Raw genomic sequence first — 17,821 nt, forward strand, 5'->3', positions numbered from 1 at the left:
GTTGTTGGTATCAATGATTCTTATCATTGTTCCATTTCCTTTTTTGGGTTTTGCGATTGTTACAGTCACTTCGACTGATAACTTTTCTTTTTTTTGCTTCGGCTATGAGGTTTTTCCGCAATTGCTTCCGGCTGTTCTTGCCGGTGTATGTCTTTTAGTCTGGATTTTCTTTGCTTTGTTAGCCATTGTCCTAAATTCTTTTTCTCTGTTTTGCTTTTTTATCAGCCCTGGAAAATCTCCGATGAGAAATCCCAGTTCTGAGCGTATCTCCGGCCTGTCTGATGAGGCGTTTTTGGAATCGGCGTAGGTCAGACATCGCCTCCATCGATTTGATATTTCTTTTGCTACTCTAGAGAAGAAGTTTGATGTTCTTTCCAAGGACCTTTTCGAGAAGTACCCATGTGGTCCCAATGAGATCATAGTTTCAGTGGGTCAACTTGACGCCAGCCTTCGTCTTCCTCTGTACTGTCCGTTGAATCCTTTCCAGTACGAGATTTTATGCAAGCTTAATCCTCAGCAAGCCATTTATCATCCCAATGGTAACTTTTATCGGATCTCTCGAGAGTGTAATCGCCGAAGCCAAGGCAAGGTTACCAAGCACGAGTTGAATCAATTCGTTCCTGCTCAAAAGGAATTATACTCTTCTGATACTTTCGTGGAGAACTATTGGTTTCACCAGTCCGATACCTATGATGGCTTTGGAGTTGGTATTTCTAGGTCTCGGAAGAGCGCCCGAGATTCTTCGTATATGTCCGACTTGGACCCCCTTGTTTCTACCCAGCGTGCTCTTCACAAGACTCATGATCCCAAGTGCCATGTTTCTCCTATTCGAGTTATAGGTCCTTATATTTATGGTTGGGATGAGATTGGTAACGGTCTTCCTTGCATTCCTGAGATGCATGCTCATCTGCCTGCTTATAGGCCCTGGGAGCTTAGATGGGTTATCCCTCGTAGGCGTTTGTCTCAATCTGCTCGGACTTCTGAGGATGCTAAGGTAAGAAATACTGTCATAATGTTTTGACGTATATGTGTATACCTTGCCCCTGTTTGTTTCCTAATAAGCCAAATTTATGTGTTTTTGGCAGAGGAAGAGATTGGCTGATAGTGCTGGGCCGTCAAATGCTCCAGCGGGTGCGATCGAACACGCCATGGAGGTGGATGTTGATGTTTTATTTGGTGAGACTGAAGTGTTAGATGTTACTGATTCATTCTTTGAGGATCTTGATCAAGCTCTGTTGGCCGATCCCACCGATCCTGGTGCTGCCTTTGGATCAGACATAATTCTTCCCCAGACGAGAGGTATCGCTGACAGGGGTGTGGGTATTGGTGGCGAGGAAGTAAGCGGAGGTCTCATTGTGGCTCTGAATAGTGGTGGTGTTCCGGGTGTGCCAAGTAACTTTGATAGCGGGTTTCCTTCTGCTCATGTGGGTCCGTCAAGTGCTTCCTCGTCGATTCTCTGGTTTGGTGGTGGTTCCGAGTCAATGAAGGTTATATGCTCGGAAGGATATGCTCAATTGAGCGAGGACGAGCAAGCTCATCTCTTGACTTATTTGGATAGGTCTGCACAGCAGCAACTTATGCTATCGGTATGTGATGAAAAACTTAGTTTTCTTCTTTTTTTTTTTTTTTTGCTCCAGTCTTGACTGGGAATGTTATGTTTGTGTTTAGAGCAACAATCTGAGGATTGGTATGCTAGCCGAGGCTCGGGCTGCTAGGAGGAAAGCCAAGGCGACTGAGCAGGAGGCTCAACTGCTTCGAACTGTATTGCAGTTCGCTAAGGATGATGCATTGACCTTTCACCAAGATAAGAAGGAACTAGAAGGTATTTATCTGCGTCACTTTCTTAATATTATGTCTCAATGGTATGGAATTAGACTTCTGAATTAGTCCATGTATTGGTAGTTATGGCCAAACGATTGGAGGAGCAATTAGACAGTGTTGGTCATAGATATGCTAGAGAGCACAATGGTCTTAAACTCGATGTAAGTGCTCGTCAGTGCAAGATTGACTCCTTAGAGCAAGAAAATACCATGTTGCGGGAGGATGTGGAGGTACATCGGAATCGTACTGTGGAGCTTCGTGATTTACTGGATAAGGCTAAGAAGGTAGCCGTAGAGCGTGCAGATGATATTAAGATGCTTCGAGCCCAAAAGGATCAGTTTATTAATTGGAAGTGCGATCATATGCCTATGTTAGCACAATATGAAGATAATAGGGAGGCACTGAGAAGACTTAATCATGATTACATTGCTTTGGAGAGGGAACGTGATAGGCATATGTTAGCCTGTCCTCGTGGTGATATGGCTGTAACTCCTGCAGAAGCAAGGCTTAGTGCTCTAGACAATGAAAAGATCCGTTTAGAACAGAATTTAGTCGTCGCTTTATTTAAGAACGAAGGTTATGGATGCATCAATTTGTGTCTTTTTTTGCCTTACTATGTTTCGTAAGTTAATCATCTGTTCTTTCGGTCTTGCAGAGGCTTGCAAGCAAAAGGTTGCGTAGGAAAAGCAATTGGAGGAAGAGAGAGCGGCTGGACGGGGCCTTGATCAGGAGCTTAATGAACTGGTGAGCAGCCATGAAGAGGAATTGGCTGCCGCTCATGCAGAGACAGAGGAGAAGTTAAGTATTCTCCACGCCGAGTATATGGTTTTGATGACCAAGGCCTGTAAGGCTGCTGTTATCGGGAGCGCCAACGAGTTTCCGCTGCTGCTGCTGTGAACATCATGGTCCCACCACCGAGCGATGAGCCCGAGCCCGTGCAGAATGTCACTAATGTTGAGGACGAGGAAGGTGAGGAACAAGAGGCTCCTGATGATGGACAAGCCTGAGCTTGCCTATCTCTTGGCGGAATCTCTTATTTTGGCTTCCTTCTTTTGGTTTCTTATGTTTGAACATAAGTTTATAGGTATAGTTGCTCCTTTGTGGAAACATTTTGATCGCTACTGGAAAGTCCTCCGTTTTGGGAGGCATAACTTTATTATTTTTTGGTAAGTCCTCGTATGTGGGGGGCACTTTAACTTTGTTGCTAACTGTTATTAACATTGCTATATGACAACTGCGTTTCTTTGATCGTATGATAGTTTACCATGATCTGACTATGAAAGAGTTTTGATGTACATTGTTGGTCCAACCTTGGGTAATATATCCGAGGAGTGATCAGTTCCTTAGATGGATATGCTATCTCTTATGGTGTTGGACCTAGATTGTGGCAACTTTCGTTTAGCCTTTATTTGTTTTCTGTAGTGCCCGTTGTTGGGACATTTGTTCCTTGAGGTAGATGTTGAAGCGTGCTCTCAAGGGTGATACCTTGGTTGAGAAATTATTACTTTGGCGTGATGTAGATATGTCAAAGCTGGGTATCTCCTGTTAGAACAAGGCATCGTCTGATATCATGATCGTGACGATGTTACCTTAGGTCTGTAGTCCGTGTAAGGTAACTGAGGGTTGTTTTACCCGTATCGTTTTGTAGGATTGGGGGTGTGGCCAGCACCCTTCCATAGTTGTTGATGGATTCATCTGTTTGGTGTGTTTGTTAGAAGTGCAAGTATGATATGATTAGTCTAAATGCATATAAAAAGTAAAGAAAAAATATACATATGTAATAAAGATAATATAATCTAAAAAAAAAATCTATATGCAGACAAGTATTACACAAAATGAGTAGTTTTATTAATTTCAAAAGACGGTGTGAACCCTTAGTCCATTTCGAGGGAGGTTTTATGACCTTCTTACAAGTAAGGGTTTAGGGCCCTAGCCTCAAATACGAACTTTTCAGACATCAGCCTTCATGGGACGTGTGATACTCTTAGCAAGAGATATGATGTGGGTTGCTACTTCTTCTCATTAGCTTGCGACATCGGTTGGGATTTGTCTGCATCCCAACTTGTGAAGTGAAGTTTTTTGTTAACTGGGTGTTTTGCCATAGCTTGATTGGGCTTGGGAGCCTTTGTTTCCTTCTTGATGAGTCGCCTTGGGTTTAGTGTGGAGCCTTATGGGGTGGTCATCCTTATTTGTTCAACGTATGTTCTTGGTCGAAAATGATGTTGCATGCTAGCCTTGCTAATGCGGTGGTTGTAACCTGAGTAACTATCTAGGAAAGATAGCAGGGCACATGCAAGTGCAGTATCCATACCAAAAAATTTCTGTGAGATGTCGTAGAGGGAATCCTCCAAGGTTTTTTGGGCACCGGTATAGGCTGTTTTGTTCTTAAGAGTACTTTCGATCTTGGTGTGAGTACGAGGACTGACTTCTCCCTCCTTGGGGAGGTCCTGTAATTGTTATAAGGGACGTGTAGTCGGTCCAGAGGTTATGGTGTTGTACGAGGCTGGAGCGTTAGACAAGTGTCTTGGTGTATCGCTTATTGCCATGTAGTCATGGGCTTCAATTGAATTATCGATGCCTCTAGCTCTCCTTGCTTGTGTTTTTGGGGAGTTTATGTTATTCTCGCCGTTTTGGACCTTCATCTTGTAGTAATATTTTGCCTCGCCAGAGTCTCCAATGATTTCTGCTACTCCGTCAGGTGTTGGAAATCTTAGCCTTTGATGGTAAGTGGAGGCCACTCCCTTGATTCCATGGACCCAGGATCATCCGAAAATGACTGTGTAGAGTGATAGCACGTCTACCACACAGAAAGCGGTTATGGTAAGGATTCTTCCCACCTGGATTTCTAATGTTATCTTCCCTCTTGGACGAGTCGATGACCCGTTAAAGCCAAATATGTTGTAAGTTGAGGGTATGAGGCATTCGTCTTTGAGGCCCATTTGTTTGAATGTTTCATAGAACAATATCTCCACAGAGCTGCCACCATCAATTAGAATTTTGGGCATTGCCCATGGTAGTGATTTTTTTTTTGCTTCCTCGTCCTCATGTTTAGGGAGTGCAATGGCCATCGTAACCACTAGAGGATCGTTGTGGATGCATCCTCCTTCTGGCGCCTCCAAGGATGAAAAGCTTATGGGGAGTTTCATCCAGTCATCCATTGGGGTTTCTTTAGCCACTCTCAAAACTTCATCACCTTTGAAGTTGCGCTTGTGGAGTCGCCCCTTGATGCTTCCTTCTCGTGCAGGGGCAGTAATCTCCGAGTTTGATATGGTGCTACAACCTAAGTATTGCGCCTCACGAGGAATTTCCACACGATGTATGGGTGCCCCGATAGTTGGTGGGATTGTTGGTTGTGCAATGTATTCTTGGAGCTTGCCCTCGTTGATCATATCTTGCAGTACCTTCTTTAAGTCCCTACACGAGTCTGTCGTGTGGCTGTGAAATTGGTAGAATTCACAAAAATCAGTCCTGTTTTTAGTTTGTTCTGGTTGCTGACCCCTGTTCCATGGGTAGGTGATCGTATGCTGTCCGTCGATATTCTTGAGGATCTCGGATATTGGGGTGTTTAGTTTTGTATAAACTGGGTCTACGAATTTTCCCTTATTTTGCTGGGTATGTTCTCGACCTTTCCATCCTCCAGTCCGATGTTTATCAAACTGGGTTGATCCATTGTTGGATCGCCCTGCTCCTTGGGCTGGCACTGGAGGGTTCTGTGGCTCTACCACATTTTCTCCTCTACTAGTTCCTTTTGCCAGTTTGTCATAGATTCCTTCCTGGAGTTCTTCCAAGACTATGTAGTCCTCTTGGACTTCTCTTAATTTACTCAGATTCTTTGGCATGGCCTCATACATGCGGACAAAGAGAGAGTCTGTCTTTCTAAGACTGTTTTTTAAAACCCAAGATTGCATAGTCCTCAGGGACCTTTCCAATCTCGGCACATAACTTTATCCATCGTGTTACCAGGGAACGGAGTGACTCGTTTTTTCCTCTCGAAAATTGGAACAATGCATCAACTTCCGGTCGGATTCGACTGTTGTGAATGTATGTTTCTAAGAACATCTCGGATAGGTGAGCAAACGATTTGACTGAGCCCTTAGGTAGATTATTGTACCATAGTAGGGCTTCATTCCTTAGACTGGCAGGGAAGGATTTACATAACACCACATCATAATGGTCCCATTGGGTCAGTGTCATGCGATAGGTTCTAAGGTGCTCGATTTCATCTCCTGCTCCGGTAAAGGGGGACGTGAACGTCGGTAAAGAGCATTTCCATGGAAATGGCAATCTTAGTAGATTTTAAGATGAGAGTGATTGTCCTGCCTCTAGCACGACTACTGCTAATTTCTTGTTTCCTGCCTTCCGGTGGACTCTTTGTACATCGCTTCTAGCCGGTCGACTCAGGCTTGCAGCTCGTCGTTGTTCCGCCTCGTTTCTGCCTTCTTTCTTCTTCCCAGAGCTCACTCGGGCGAGAAAGATGGTTCATAGTGGTGATGCCTATATTGCCCTGAGTCATCGTCCGACTGTTCGACGAATGAAACAACCTTGGAACGAGTTGACCTCAAGTTCTCCCCTCGTCTTGGGTTTGTGACTGCGAGATTCTCGGTCTCACCGTTAACTTCGTCGATTTGATTTTTCTCCCTTCTGTATTTGGGATCAATATCTGATGACCCCTCGGATGGACCATCCTCGTGGTCGAACACATCTCTGCTTCCCTTAGGAAACCTATCCGCTGTCCCCTCGTCGGAGGTGTCAGGGATGTTAATACGTTCGTCATCATGTAAATGTTCAAAGGGACTTTCCCCTTCTGAGGTTTCATCGATAGTGGTGAGTGGTACCTTCTTCTTCACCTCGCGTTTTAGCCGGTGGTTCTTTCGTTCTAGCCTCCTGTTACGCCTTTCGAGTTTTTCCATTCTCTCACCCTGAGCTTCCTGGGCTTTCAGGATGGCAGCTATGGCAGCATTAGCATCGGCGAGATCTGAAGGGTTGTCCTTCTTGACATCAGTGTTTACTACTTTCCTTGGCAAGCGATTCAACTCTCCTGGTTGAGAAAGATGGATGTCATCATGCTTCTCAAAGGGGTTTCCCTCTCCTTCGGAGCTAGAATTCTCAGTTAGTCCTTACCGATACTGGTCATCGGGTTGTCCCTCGTCTGGGACCAGAGCTTCTCCTGGCTCCATGTCGTCGAGTTCTTCTGTTTGGGCTCCACCATTTTCACCTTGGCTCACGCGAGCAGATCGTCGTGTAACCATTACCTTCCCTGCAACATATGCAATAACACTTAATTTGTCTTTTCTTCAGAAAAGTGGAACCCTAAGTTTGCAGGTCACGTGCGACTACTAAGCCATAGTTCAGACTTGACAGTTTAGTACAGGAAGAATTTGCAGTAAGTTTTGGAGACATGTGAAAATGTCAAAACATTCCCTCTTTGCATGAGGTGTTGATGATGGAGAAAAAGGTGTTTTTCCAGTCCCCTTTTTCGAGGTAATATCTCCTTCAACACACCATACCCTTAAAGGGAAAGAATCTAATTATGACGATTGAGTACGTTTTCCCATTCTAAGAAATATACCTCATCATCTTTTAACTTTTGATTTCAAACAAACTTTGAGTTTGATGAATGATTATATACTCATTAATTCCTCCCCTTGACTTAAACTTAGACTTTTAAGAAGGAGATCGGAGATTATGTTGAGTTTGATGATGAACATCATGAAAAATTCGTCTTTTCAACTCTCATAAGGTGATTTCTTCCTTATGTAGATTACTGACTAGCATCTCTTCCCAGCTCTTTCATGGAGGAGATAGATTACTGACTAGCATCTCTTCCCAGCTCTTTCATGGAGGAGATCGTTTGAGCACCGAAGCATTTGAAGCTCCATATTTGCTCTGATCTGCAACTCTCCTGAGCTACTTGTGGAAGGCTTAAAAAACTTGAAAATAACAAGAAATCTTAAAGAAAAACGGCATAAACTTGTAGATCTGTTGATTTTGAGGTTCTACTAGACTTCTTAGATCGTGAAGATCATTTTTGAGTCCGAGCTCAACTCATTTATCTCGACAGAAATCTACTTTGTAGTGTGAAAACACTTCTCTTACAGAGATTATGAAAAACAATATAATGCTGTTTTTAGGGAGGTAGATTAGATCTTCATACATTCCTATTTCTAGCGCCAAAATGTTGTTGCATCTTTTCTGACTACTACACCCAAGTGAAATTAAAGACTACAAACTACTTAAACATACAAGATTCAATATGAACAAGATGTAAAGAGCATGAAGTGTAAAAATTAACACAAGCATATAACGTGTTTCGGCCTTGAAGACCTACGTCCACGGAGAAGAAGATGTTTTCTTATTGATTATAAGGTCTTACCCTTGAAAGTGTTACAGATATCTTCTAGATTCCTCACTTTCTCTCTGTTTAGATCTCTATCAGGAATTCTCTGTAGAAGGACCATCTAATACTACATAAGTTGTCCGTCTCCTTGTACATGCACTGGTATTTATAGTCTAAATAAACTCGTGATGGCTTGATCGTCCGAGTTGGGTGAGCTGTCTTCCATCGTGCTGGTTCCCTCGGGCTGGCTCTATAATATCCCTCGTGATGGCTTGCTTGGTTCTCCCTCCGAGTTATCTCGCTCTCCCCTGGATCATGTTGGCCTTCGGTGGAGAACCTCGCGCTATATTGCCTCAGGGTCGTAGTATAGATTGTCCGAGTCTTCCGTCACGATATGCAACTACCACTGTCCTGTTCTTATCCTTCATTAAATGCGGTCTTGCTTTTTAGACTTGACCGTCTGAGCAGATTAGACTTTTTCCTACACGCGTCATTCATGTGGCGCCTGTGCAGTTGCCTCGACTGAGACAAATCCTCCTTTTTAGAGAATGATTTGGTGCTCCTACCTTATCATCTCATCATGTATTCATCCCTTGAGATGTTGACACGTTGTCGTCGGATATTTTATCCACACATTTATTTTGGGCTATATATAAAAATTGTGTAAAATTTTATGGGTTATGTTAATAACTATGAGAATCCGTTTGGATAAATTAATGACTTATTTTATGTGTGTTATGGTTAATAAAAACATGAATTATATTTAAGAGAAGCCTTAGTTATTCAAGGATCTGTACGTTTTGTAATCTTAAGCATTTGGTTCCACGGTGCATAATTTTCGGAGTATTTATCACAACCCTAGTAGGCCTTGCGTGCTGTTACTGTATATTGAACATTTATAAGATGAATGAAAGTAGATGTGCTGCACATAGTTGGCACCTAGCTATAGGTGTGTTCAATTTCAGAGAAAATGAAATGAAATGAAATGTAATCATATTATGGTTGGGACCTATAAAATTGGAATGATGCATAGAAGATCAGCATATTATGGTAGGCTAGTTTATGGGGTCTTAAGTAGTTTTATTAATATGTATGGACCCGTTTTCTTACAAATTTCTCAAACTAGTAAGGTCAAATGTCGGCATCGAAGGTATACCTACACAAATTGATAACCTGCTCTTAATCAGATCATTTAAATTATTGCTTGATTAGCTCGATCATCATTTATTGAAGGGTTGAACCACCTTATATATATTCAACTTAGGATAATCCACATAGACATAGTTACGTCACCTACATAAGTCAAAGTGTGTGATAATACAGTATATGAAGTGTGTAAAAGAGGACATACATAACTTTGTTAAACGGAGGCCGATTCATATTAAGGGACACCTTTAATGGCGAACAAAAACCATACCTCTCGAAGTTTGATGCACTTCTCCTCCGTATAGCACCCGAGTGTGAGTTAGATGATACGTGTATTTCTTTTTCTTCATCAGTTCATTTGATTTTTTACGAGGAAAATCCATATCAACACTTGTCCATTAAAATCATTATTGAGTCTATGGACTATGGACAAACGATTCATATATGTTATGTATTCAAAAGTGAAAGTAAAAATGCAGTCATTTCGACAGCAACTTAAGCTGACATAGCTCCCTACAGAGGACGCCTTTGATACACACGGATGTACCGGTGACATTGGATCCATTTCAACATACACTAAGAACTTTTTAGTAAGGTACTTTCTTAGAAGAAGCTCAAAGTGACAATATTGGTGAATGCAGCAGGATATGAAGGTAGTAGGGTTCTAATACAATGCATTCATTGGCAAGTCAAGTCAGTAGTAGTACATGATAAATAGCTGGAAATGGAGAAGATATTTGGATCAAATCAGGGGAATTGACAGATTGCACGGAAAAGTTGAATTGTATTGTATAGGTTGGTCCGATATTGGATTCTTTACTAGATTTTTATATACACTATTACAATGTTAGTTAGATTGTCATTTCTCATTCAATTTAATCATCAACTCCAAAAAAAAAGTAGGAGTAGCTGTAGACTGCGGTACTACTAGAAGAAGATCCAACTCTATATCCGGGACAACTGTTATTGTCCAGATATGAGACAATGGATCCTGGCCGTTGATCAGTCCCCTCTCCACCCCTACCAATCTCAATGCCAGAGTTATTCACCTCTTTACCATTCGGATTGTGCCACGTCGTGTCCCAAAATTGGACAAGCCCCTGCTGTCCCGGTTGTAGGAGGGTCGATCCAACTCCCATCTTTATTATTGATGATATAGGCTACTGGTAGCTCTAACAACAGTACGTGTAGCGTAAAGGTACCAGTCATAATGTTGTCGTTGTACTTGTTGGTCGTACTCATCAAAATGTTACTCCGCATTTATAAGGCATGGGCTTTTTAAGCAATTGGGGGATATGTAAAATAATTAAGGGATATGCTAATCAGACAAAATAGGAATCTAAATACTATTCGTGGATACCACATATCCATATATTTTTTTTACGTAATCCCTAGTTTACCTCTCATCGATCATACTTAGTAGTTAATCATGTTTAGTTAATTAATAGATTAGTTTGATAATGATTAATATAAATCATTATTATTGGATTATTTGATGTAACAAAGATATTTATGATCATGAAAAGTAAATAAGCTGAACATACAAGTGTTCTGAACAATCATATATAAGTATTAATGTATTAAAAAAATCAATTTAAATTGTCACTATTACGCCTAAAAACTCAATGTCGGCATGGTAAAAATATGAATACCATGCTAGCAGGGACCTAATCGGCATGGTATTCATACTTCTGTCATGCCGACACACAATATCCCCCAAATTTGAAATTGTGCCAGCACAAAATGTTTATTATCGAAAATGTCGGTAGTGGTGACGACATGGTAACTTGATATACCGCACACGGTGCAAATTCCCCAGAAACTTGAGTTTTTTTGCATTTGGCTATCGGTATTGAAAGATTTATGTCGAGCATGCCAACAATTAATTTCGGCATTGTATTCATACTAGAAACAGTGCCGGCATAGTAAAACGACATGGTGTTCATACTAAAACTATGCCGGTACACCAAATCGGCCTTGTATTGTATTCCGGTATTCATAGAAACTGTAAATTTTCAGTAACAATTTTTGATTCTAGCCTAAACGAGTTCTTTTAAAACAAATCAATGACTAGGTTTCTTTCGAGGAGAAGAGAAGTTGAAAGGAAATTTATTTGTTTTAAAAAGTATTTTAATATTTTCTCCCCCAAAAAACACCTCTTAGCAGGAACTATTGGATGGGGATATTAATTCATATGCCCCAATTGCTTTAGATATCCCCCAATTACTATATATATCCCCAATTGCACGTTATTTCTTCACCGTTCTTCTATTTACCTCAAACAATTTAGTGACTTGCTTTCAAAAAAAAAAACATTTTAGTGTATCGATAGAGAACAATAATTATTCATCCACCTAGCCAATTTCTGGTGGTATATGTGGGCGGCCAGGCGGGTACCAAAAATATAAAGCAAGCTACCGTTTGTGCATTTCATATAACAAATAGATTATAACCGGTTCTGAACATCAGATCAGTCCAATGGTGTCCCTGTGCTAGTCTTGGTACCCATAAATATGAATCATGGGTTTATCACTAGATTAATACGAGAAATCTCACTAATAAATTCACCATTGATGGATTTTTGTTTGAGAAATTTCCCTTGTTTCAAGAAAACATGGCTCTCTAGACCAGGGGCTAGAGCCAAGCGTAAAGTAAAAACTACCATATAATGCTAGAAATAATATAATAGAGTTAGTTTGGTGATGTTGATCTTACCAACTGTCTGTTTAATCTTCGTTATAATAAATATTGTTGTTTTGTCCTAGGGTGGATAATACCCACGCACAATGGCGTCATGGATGATGTAATTGTCTTTTGGTAGCGCCAGAAATACCATTTTGGGACTATATATATATATATATACTCAATTATTTAGAGAGAAGATAATCATTTTCAAATTTATTTTCTCTCTCCTTTCTTTGCATATTTACTTTCTCTTTTTGCTTTTTCTACTTTTTCCTTATGAAGATGATGAAAACGACTAGGATGTTGATGATGGCGATGATGATGAAGACGATGATGCAAATAATTATTCTTCTTCCGTTTTTTCTAGGTTTTTGACGTTGAATATCATGATGAACGATGAAGATTTTTTGTGTTCATCTTCTCTGCTATTATTGTTGTTGTTGAAGATGATGAAGACGATGAAGATGATGAAGATTTAAAGAATGAAATTTATTTTTAGATCTTTTTATTAGGTTTTCATTCAAAAAAAAATGAACTCTGATTTTTGTTTGTGTTCATATTAAAGAATGAACTCTGTTTTAGATCTCAAATATTAGGTGTTCGTTCGAATGAATGAAATCTATTTTTTATGGATTTTTGTTGTGTGTACATGTTAAAGAACGAACTCTGTTTTAGATCTTGAATTTTTAGTGTTCATCCGAAAGAATGAACTCTAGTTTTTGTTTTTGTTGTTGTGTGTGTGTTCATTTTAAAGAATAAACTTTGCTCTAGGTTTGAATTAGTTTGTTTTTGGTAGGTGTTCGACGAATATTGAACTCTGATTTCTGTTCATATTAATAATGAACTTTGATTGGGTGTTCATTTCGACGAATGGACTCTGATTTTTGTTCATAATAATGAACAAAGATTGGGTGTTCATTTGAAAGAATGAACTCTGATTTTTGTTCGTAATAATCAACTTTGATTTTTTTGTTCGTAATAATGAACAAAGATTGGTTGTTCATTTTAAAGAATGAACTCTGATTTTTGTTCATGATAATGAACTTTGATTGGGTGCTCATTTGAAAAAATGAACTTTGATTTTTTGTTCTTAATAATGAACTTTGATTGGTGTTCATTTGAAAGAAAGAACTTTGTTTTCAGACTTGATTTAGTGGTTTTGATTAGGTGTTCATTCGAAAAATGAACACTGTTTTTTGTTCATAATAATGAATTTTTTGTTGTGTGTTCATTTTAAGAATGAACTCAAATCTATAAAAAGCATTCCAAACACCTGACAGTTCATCAAACAGAATGAACTCCTACAAGAAAATAAGTAGAAAGTTTAGAGTTCATAAAAAAAAATGAACTCAAATAGTTACAGAAATAGAAAAGTTACGGAAATTAATGCTCAATAGTACGTAAGGGTATTTTTGTCCATTTATATTTTCAAATAATTAGGGACCATACAGGAAACGCATTTTCCTGCTGGACCAAATAGTCATGGGACTACCTAAAAAGGGATCAAACGATAATTTCTCCGATCGTAAAATCATTAAAACCATTAAAAACCCCTTGTTTTATCTAATATTTGGTAATTAGTCCCCTCAATTTATTATATTTAGTACACCAAAATCCACATATTTATATAATTATTTTTTAGCCCTCCTCATTTGTTCCGCTACTGTGTGGCGCGTTGTGATATGCCAATTAATTCGATTTTCATTTCTTTAAGGATTTACACTCATTCCACGGAAATTTATCTTCGAATGTGATTAAGGTATAGTGGTATACATGTACCGATAAATGTAAAGGTGTGCACAGCGATGGAAGCAGGACTGGAAGTCTACATGAGCCAACATAGTAGGATAGGCTAAACATTTAAATTTTTTGGGGGGCTATAATAAATTTTTCATAAAATTGGTTAAAAAGATCAAAATCAACAACTCCTGGGTGAAATGGATAATTAGATTTTGATACTGTTTAAATGGACAAAAATGCAAAAATAGGCAGGATGTAACCAGTTTCATCGTACCCATTTTCAAATATTTTTTCTTATTTTTAATTTACACAGGATGTATCCAGTTTCATTCTTGCTATTTTTTAAATTTAAGCTAGGATGAATCCAGTTTCATCTTTGCTATTTTTTTTACCCATTTCACCCAAACTATTTTTTACTCGTCCATTTGAATCGTGATTTAAAGATATTTGGACAAATGATCCATTTTCTGTAAATTTTTCTGAAACATTATACAGGTAGGTTTTTAAATTTTGAGAGTGGCTGCTGAGCACCCTCAACCATCCCTCACTTCCTTTACTAGGGGTATGTAAAAATTTGCAACCGTGCTGTCACAGTTTTAAAGAAGACGCCGTTTTTATCTACGGGAGGGACATAATGGGTTAAGACCTTATAGGGTGTAGCCCACAGTTGTGGACCAAATGAAGTTAGTGGTTAATCTGCTTTCCCAACTAACAGAAGAGAATAATACCAAAGGCTAAAGAAAACGTATAAAAATCGAAAAGATTACTAAATCGTATAGATACAAATTGCATGAATGAAATATGAACGTCCGTTTTCATCTCACTTTTGTGTGTGGGTTCATTCGTGCACTCACTTTAATCAATATTCAATTGTTAGAGAAAATTCCATGGGTAGTGTTACTCTTTCATTTGAAAGAGTGCATTATCAATTTGCTCTAATTAGAGGCTGTTACGGGTAGTTTTTACCCCACTTCCACCCCAACACGTTCATACACTCGTTCATTTGAACGAGTAGTTGGTAGTTTAACACTAGACGGAGGATTGTCTCCCGTCAAAAAAGTTTGGGTTGGACGGGGACAGTCCCCCGTCCATATTGTTTTTCACTATCTCACGGGGGCTGTCCCCCTGAATGCTTAAATTTTGTTTTCAAAATTTTAAGTTTTCCCTCCCATTATTATTTTACAATTAAATTTAAAAAAAAAATTATTAACGGGGACCGTCTCCCGTTTGGTTTCAAATTTCTTTTCTCACGGGAGACCGTCTCCCGTGTAGTGCTCTTCTTTTTTTTTTGCCAATAGTGGGTTCACTAGTTCATATGAGCGAGGAGTCCTTCATATGGGCGAGTTAGTCTCCAAATGGAGACTACCCATAGCCTTTCCTCTTAGAATCAATAATAGTTATGCAAAAGGATGAAAATAAGAAAAAATATTTGAAAATGGGTAGGATGAAACTGTTTACATCCTGACTATTTTTACATTTTTGTTCATTTAAACAGTATTAAAATTTAAATGTATTTTTCACCCAGAAAATGTTGATTTTGGTCTTTTTAACCAATTTTGTGATCTTTAATATGTGAACAATAAAAACCATGTTGTTACCGTGAAATTTATCCTCTTGAAGTTTCTGAGATTTTAGAAAACACCTATCCCACAAGGGGCTCTAAATGACAAGCAGGAAAGGCATGACATTGTTTATACTTCTATGCAACGGTCGATACACAGGATAATGCATCTCCAAGTGACACCAGAGCCTATTAACGAACGGTTGGACGAAACATATTTTCAGGGATGCTAGAATTCTGAAGGTCTAGGTTGTGGGATACAGGTGACCTAAATGTCTAGGCTGAAGGATGGGGGGTGGTCATTTCTCCTCTTATATTTGGAACTTGTACGAGAATAGTGTAAGGAGCTAGATCGAGAATCCCTAGATCAATGACTGAAAGATGCAATGTTGCCGTCCATATCAATGTCAGCATCCTCAGATTTCTCTTGTCCTTGACATATTATGTATGATGGATTATCATTTTCAGTATCATCAGTCATCACAATTGTTGGAAATATGGGCACCCATTGTGTATGTGCATGCCCAAAGTCCATCTTAGGTGGATGACTAAAGTCATATGCTTGACTTTATCAAAGGGAAAATCATTTTCCAACTAACCATGCCATGGTGAAACATGTGTCTTGTTTTTTTGCCACCATGTATTTGCATGAAGCTAACAAGTGTTTGATCACTTACTCCATGTGTTTACTCCATGTTAAAAGAGTGTTAGAAGTTGCTCCAAGTGTTTGATTCTTCCTTGACACTTGCCAAGAGAGGATACTTGAAGTTTGAGTATAAATAGGCTTCTAGTTTCATTTGTTGAAACAAGAATAAGAAGTAGAAAATATTACAACTCAATATTAGTGAGTTTAGCTCGAGATAAACCAAGTATGGAGATTAAGTTAGAGAGTTCTATGTGAGCACTCAAGTTAGTGACCAAGTCTTCTAGTATTCAAACATTAGTTGTGAAGAACACCCAAATCCCTTAGTGTCTTTTAGAGAGAAAATTTAAGTTTTATACGGTATTTAGTTTGTGGAAATATAGTTTGTGCTCAATTTTGTGGCAGCTACTCACCGCCGAGTTTGAAGGTTCAAGAAAGTGATCCGTTGGTTCGACGTCATCCTCATTTGGAGCGATTACAAGGTACGCACTAATAACCCGCTTCCGCATTTGATTTGTTCAACTTACATATATATGAGTTATATATGACCCAACATTGGCATCAGAGCCTTTTATGCGTTTTCGTTATTTTTTGAACCATGAACTAAACGACCATTCCCTGAAAGGACTATGACCTAAAATTAATTATATGGATCCATCACCTTTGTGGTTCAATGCGTTCCAAGTTCTGGCCTCACACCGACCATCCAATGGATCATGGACTAAACTGCCTCTGCCCGAAAGGACTACGACCTTAAATTAATTATGTGGAATCATCACCTTTGTGGTTGATTTAATTAATCTCATATAAATACAACATGCATGATATTAATTTTTTCTTAAATATGATTAATTTGTTGAATCATGTTGTTAGTGTCTTGCTCAACAAAAATACTTAGTGTATGTGTTTGCGAAAGTGGATTTCTTTTTTACTTCATTGAAACTCCTATGGACAAAGCATGTGTCCTAAGTAACGACCAATGCCCTAAGAATGAAAAAGAAAATAAATACATGTCCAATGTACCATATGCATCTGCGGTTGGGAGTCTTATGTACGCTATGTTGTGTACTAGACCCGACATCAGTTTTGCAGTAGGGATGGTAAGTCGTTTCCAAAGTAACCCTGGACCAGATCATTGGAAAGCAGTTAAAAGGATATTTTGTTATCTTAAAGGGACTGCTAATCTCCTTATTTGTTACCATGGTGAAGACATTAGACTTCAGAGGATTTAGCGATGTCGATTGGAGCAACGATAGAGATGAGTTTAAATCCACTTCAGGATACGTTTTTAAACTTGGAGGTGGTGCAATCACTTGGTGTAGTTAGAAATAAAAGTGTATTGCTCTATCTACAATGGAAGCAGAGTATGTTGCACTTGCGGCAGCCGTCCAAGAAGTTATTTGGTTGTGGAGATTTCTTAAGAGACTCGGTGTCTCGGAACACGCAAAATAAGCGGTGTTGCTTCACAGTGATAGCACATCAGCTCTAACATATGTGAAAGATCCTAAATACCATGGAAAAACCAAACACATTGGTAGGAGATTCCACTTTATACGCGATATGGTTGCACGAAGAAAGGTTGTTCTTAGACATATCTCCACAAATAGAATGTTGGTTGACCCTTTGACTAAGCTCATTCCGAAAATTGCTTTTCAGTCTCACGTAGAAAACAGTGGATTACACAGTATTTGATATGTAGAACATGTGATAATGACATTATTATTATAAGTATTAATGCTTTCTTAAATGAATATGTTTTTATAGAAATCATATACTTTTGATGTGTACATGGATATTAAAGTTGTTAGCAGGCAAGAATCGTCCTACTCACACATGTGATTCGCCTTGGCGCTTAGAATAGCGAGCAAGATGAGACAAAGAAGAGACG

General features: G+C 39.1%; 1 protein-coding gene across 1 annotated transcript; it reads right to left on the minus strand.

Moving 5' to 3' along the window:
* Positions 1 to 4,583: 4,583 nt before the first annotated feature.
* Positions 4,584 to 5,672, minus strand: LOC113358283. Its single transcript, XM_026601811.1, has one exon. The coding sequence runs from the start codon at positions 5,670 to 5,672 to the stop codon at positions 4,584 to 4,586; it is 1,089 nt and encodes a 362-aa protein (XP_026457596.1).
* Between the last annotated feature and the right edge of the window lie 12,149 nt (positions 5,673 to 17,821).

The sequence above is a fragment of the Papaver somniferum genome, chromosome 1 (genome assembly GCF_003573695.1).
Source record: "Papaver somniferum cultivar HN1 chromosome 1, ASM357369v1, whole genome shotgun sequence".
Classification (NCBI taxonomy): Eukaryota; Viridiplantae; Streptophyta; class Magnoliopsida; order Ranunculales; family Papaveraceae; genus Papaver; species Papaver somniferum.

Coding starts and splice junctions, on each gene's coding strand:
- LOC113358283 (XM_026601811.1), bottom strand. CDS start 5,672: ATGTATGAGGCCATGCCAAAGAATCTGAGTAAATTAAGAGAAGTCCAA.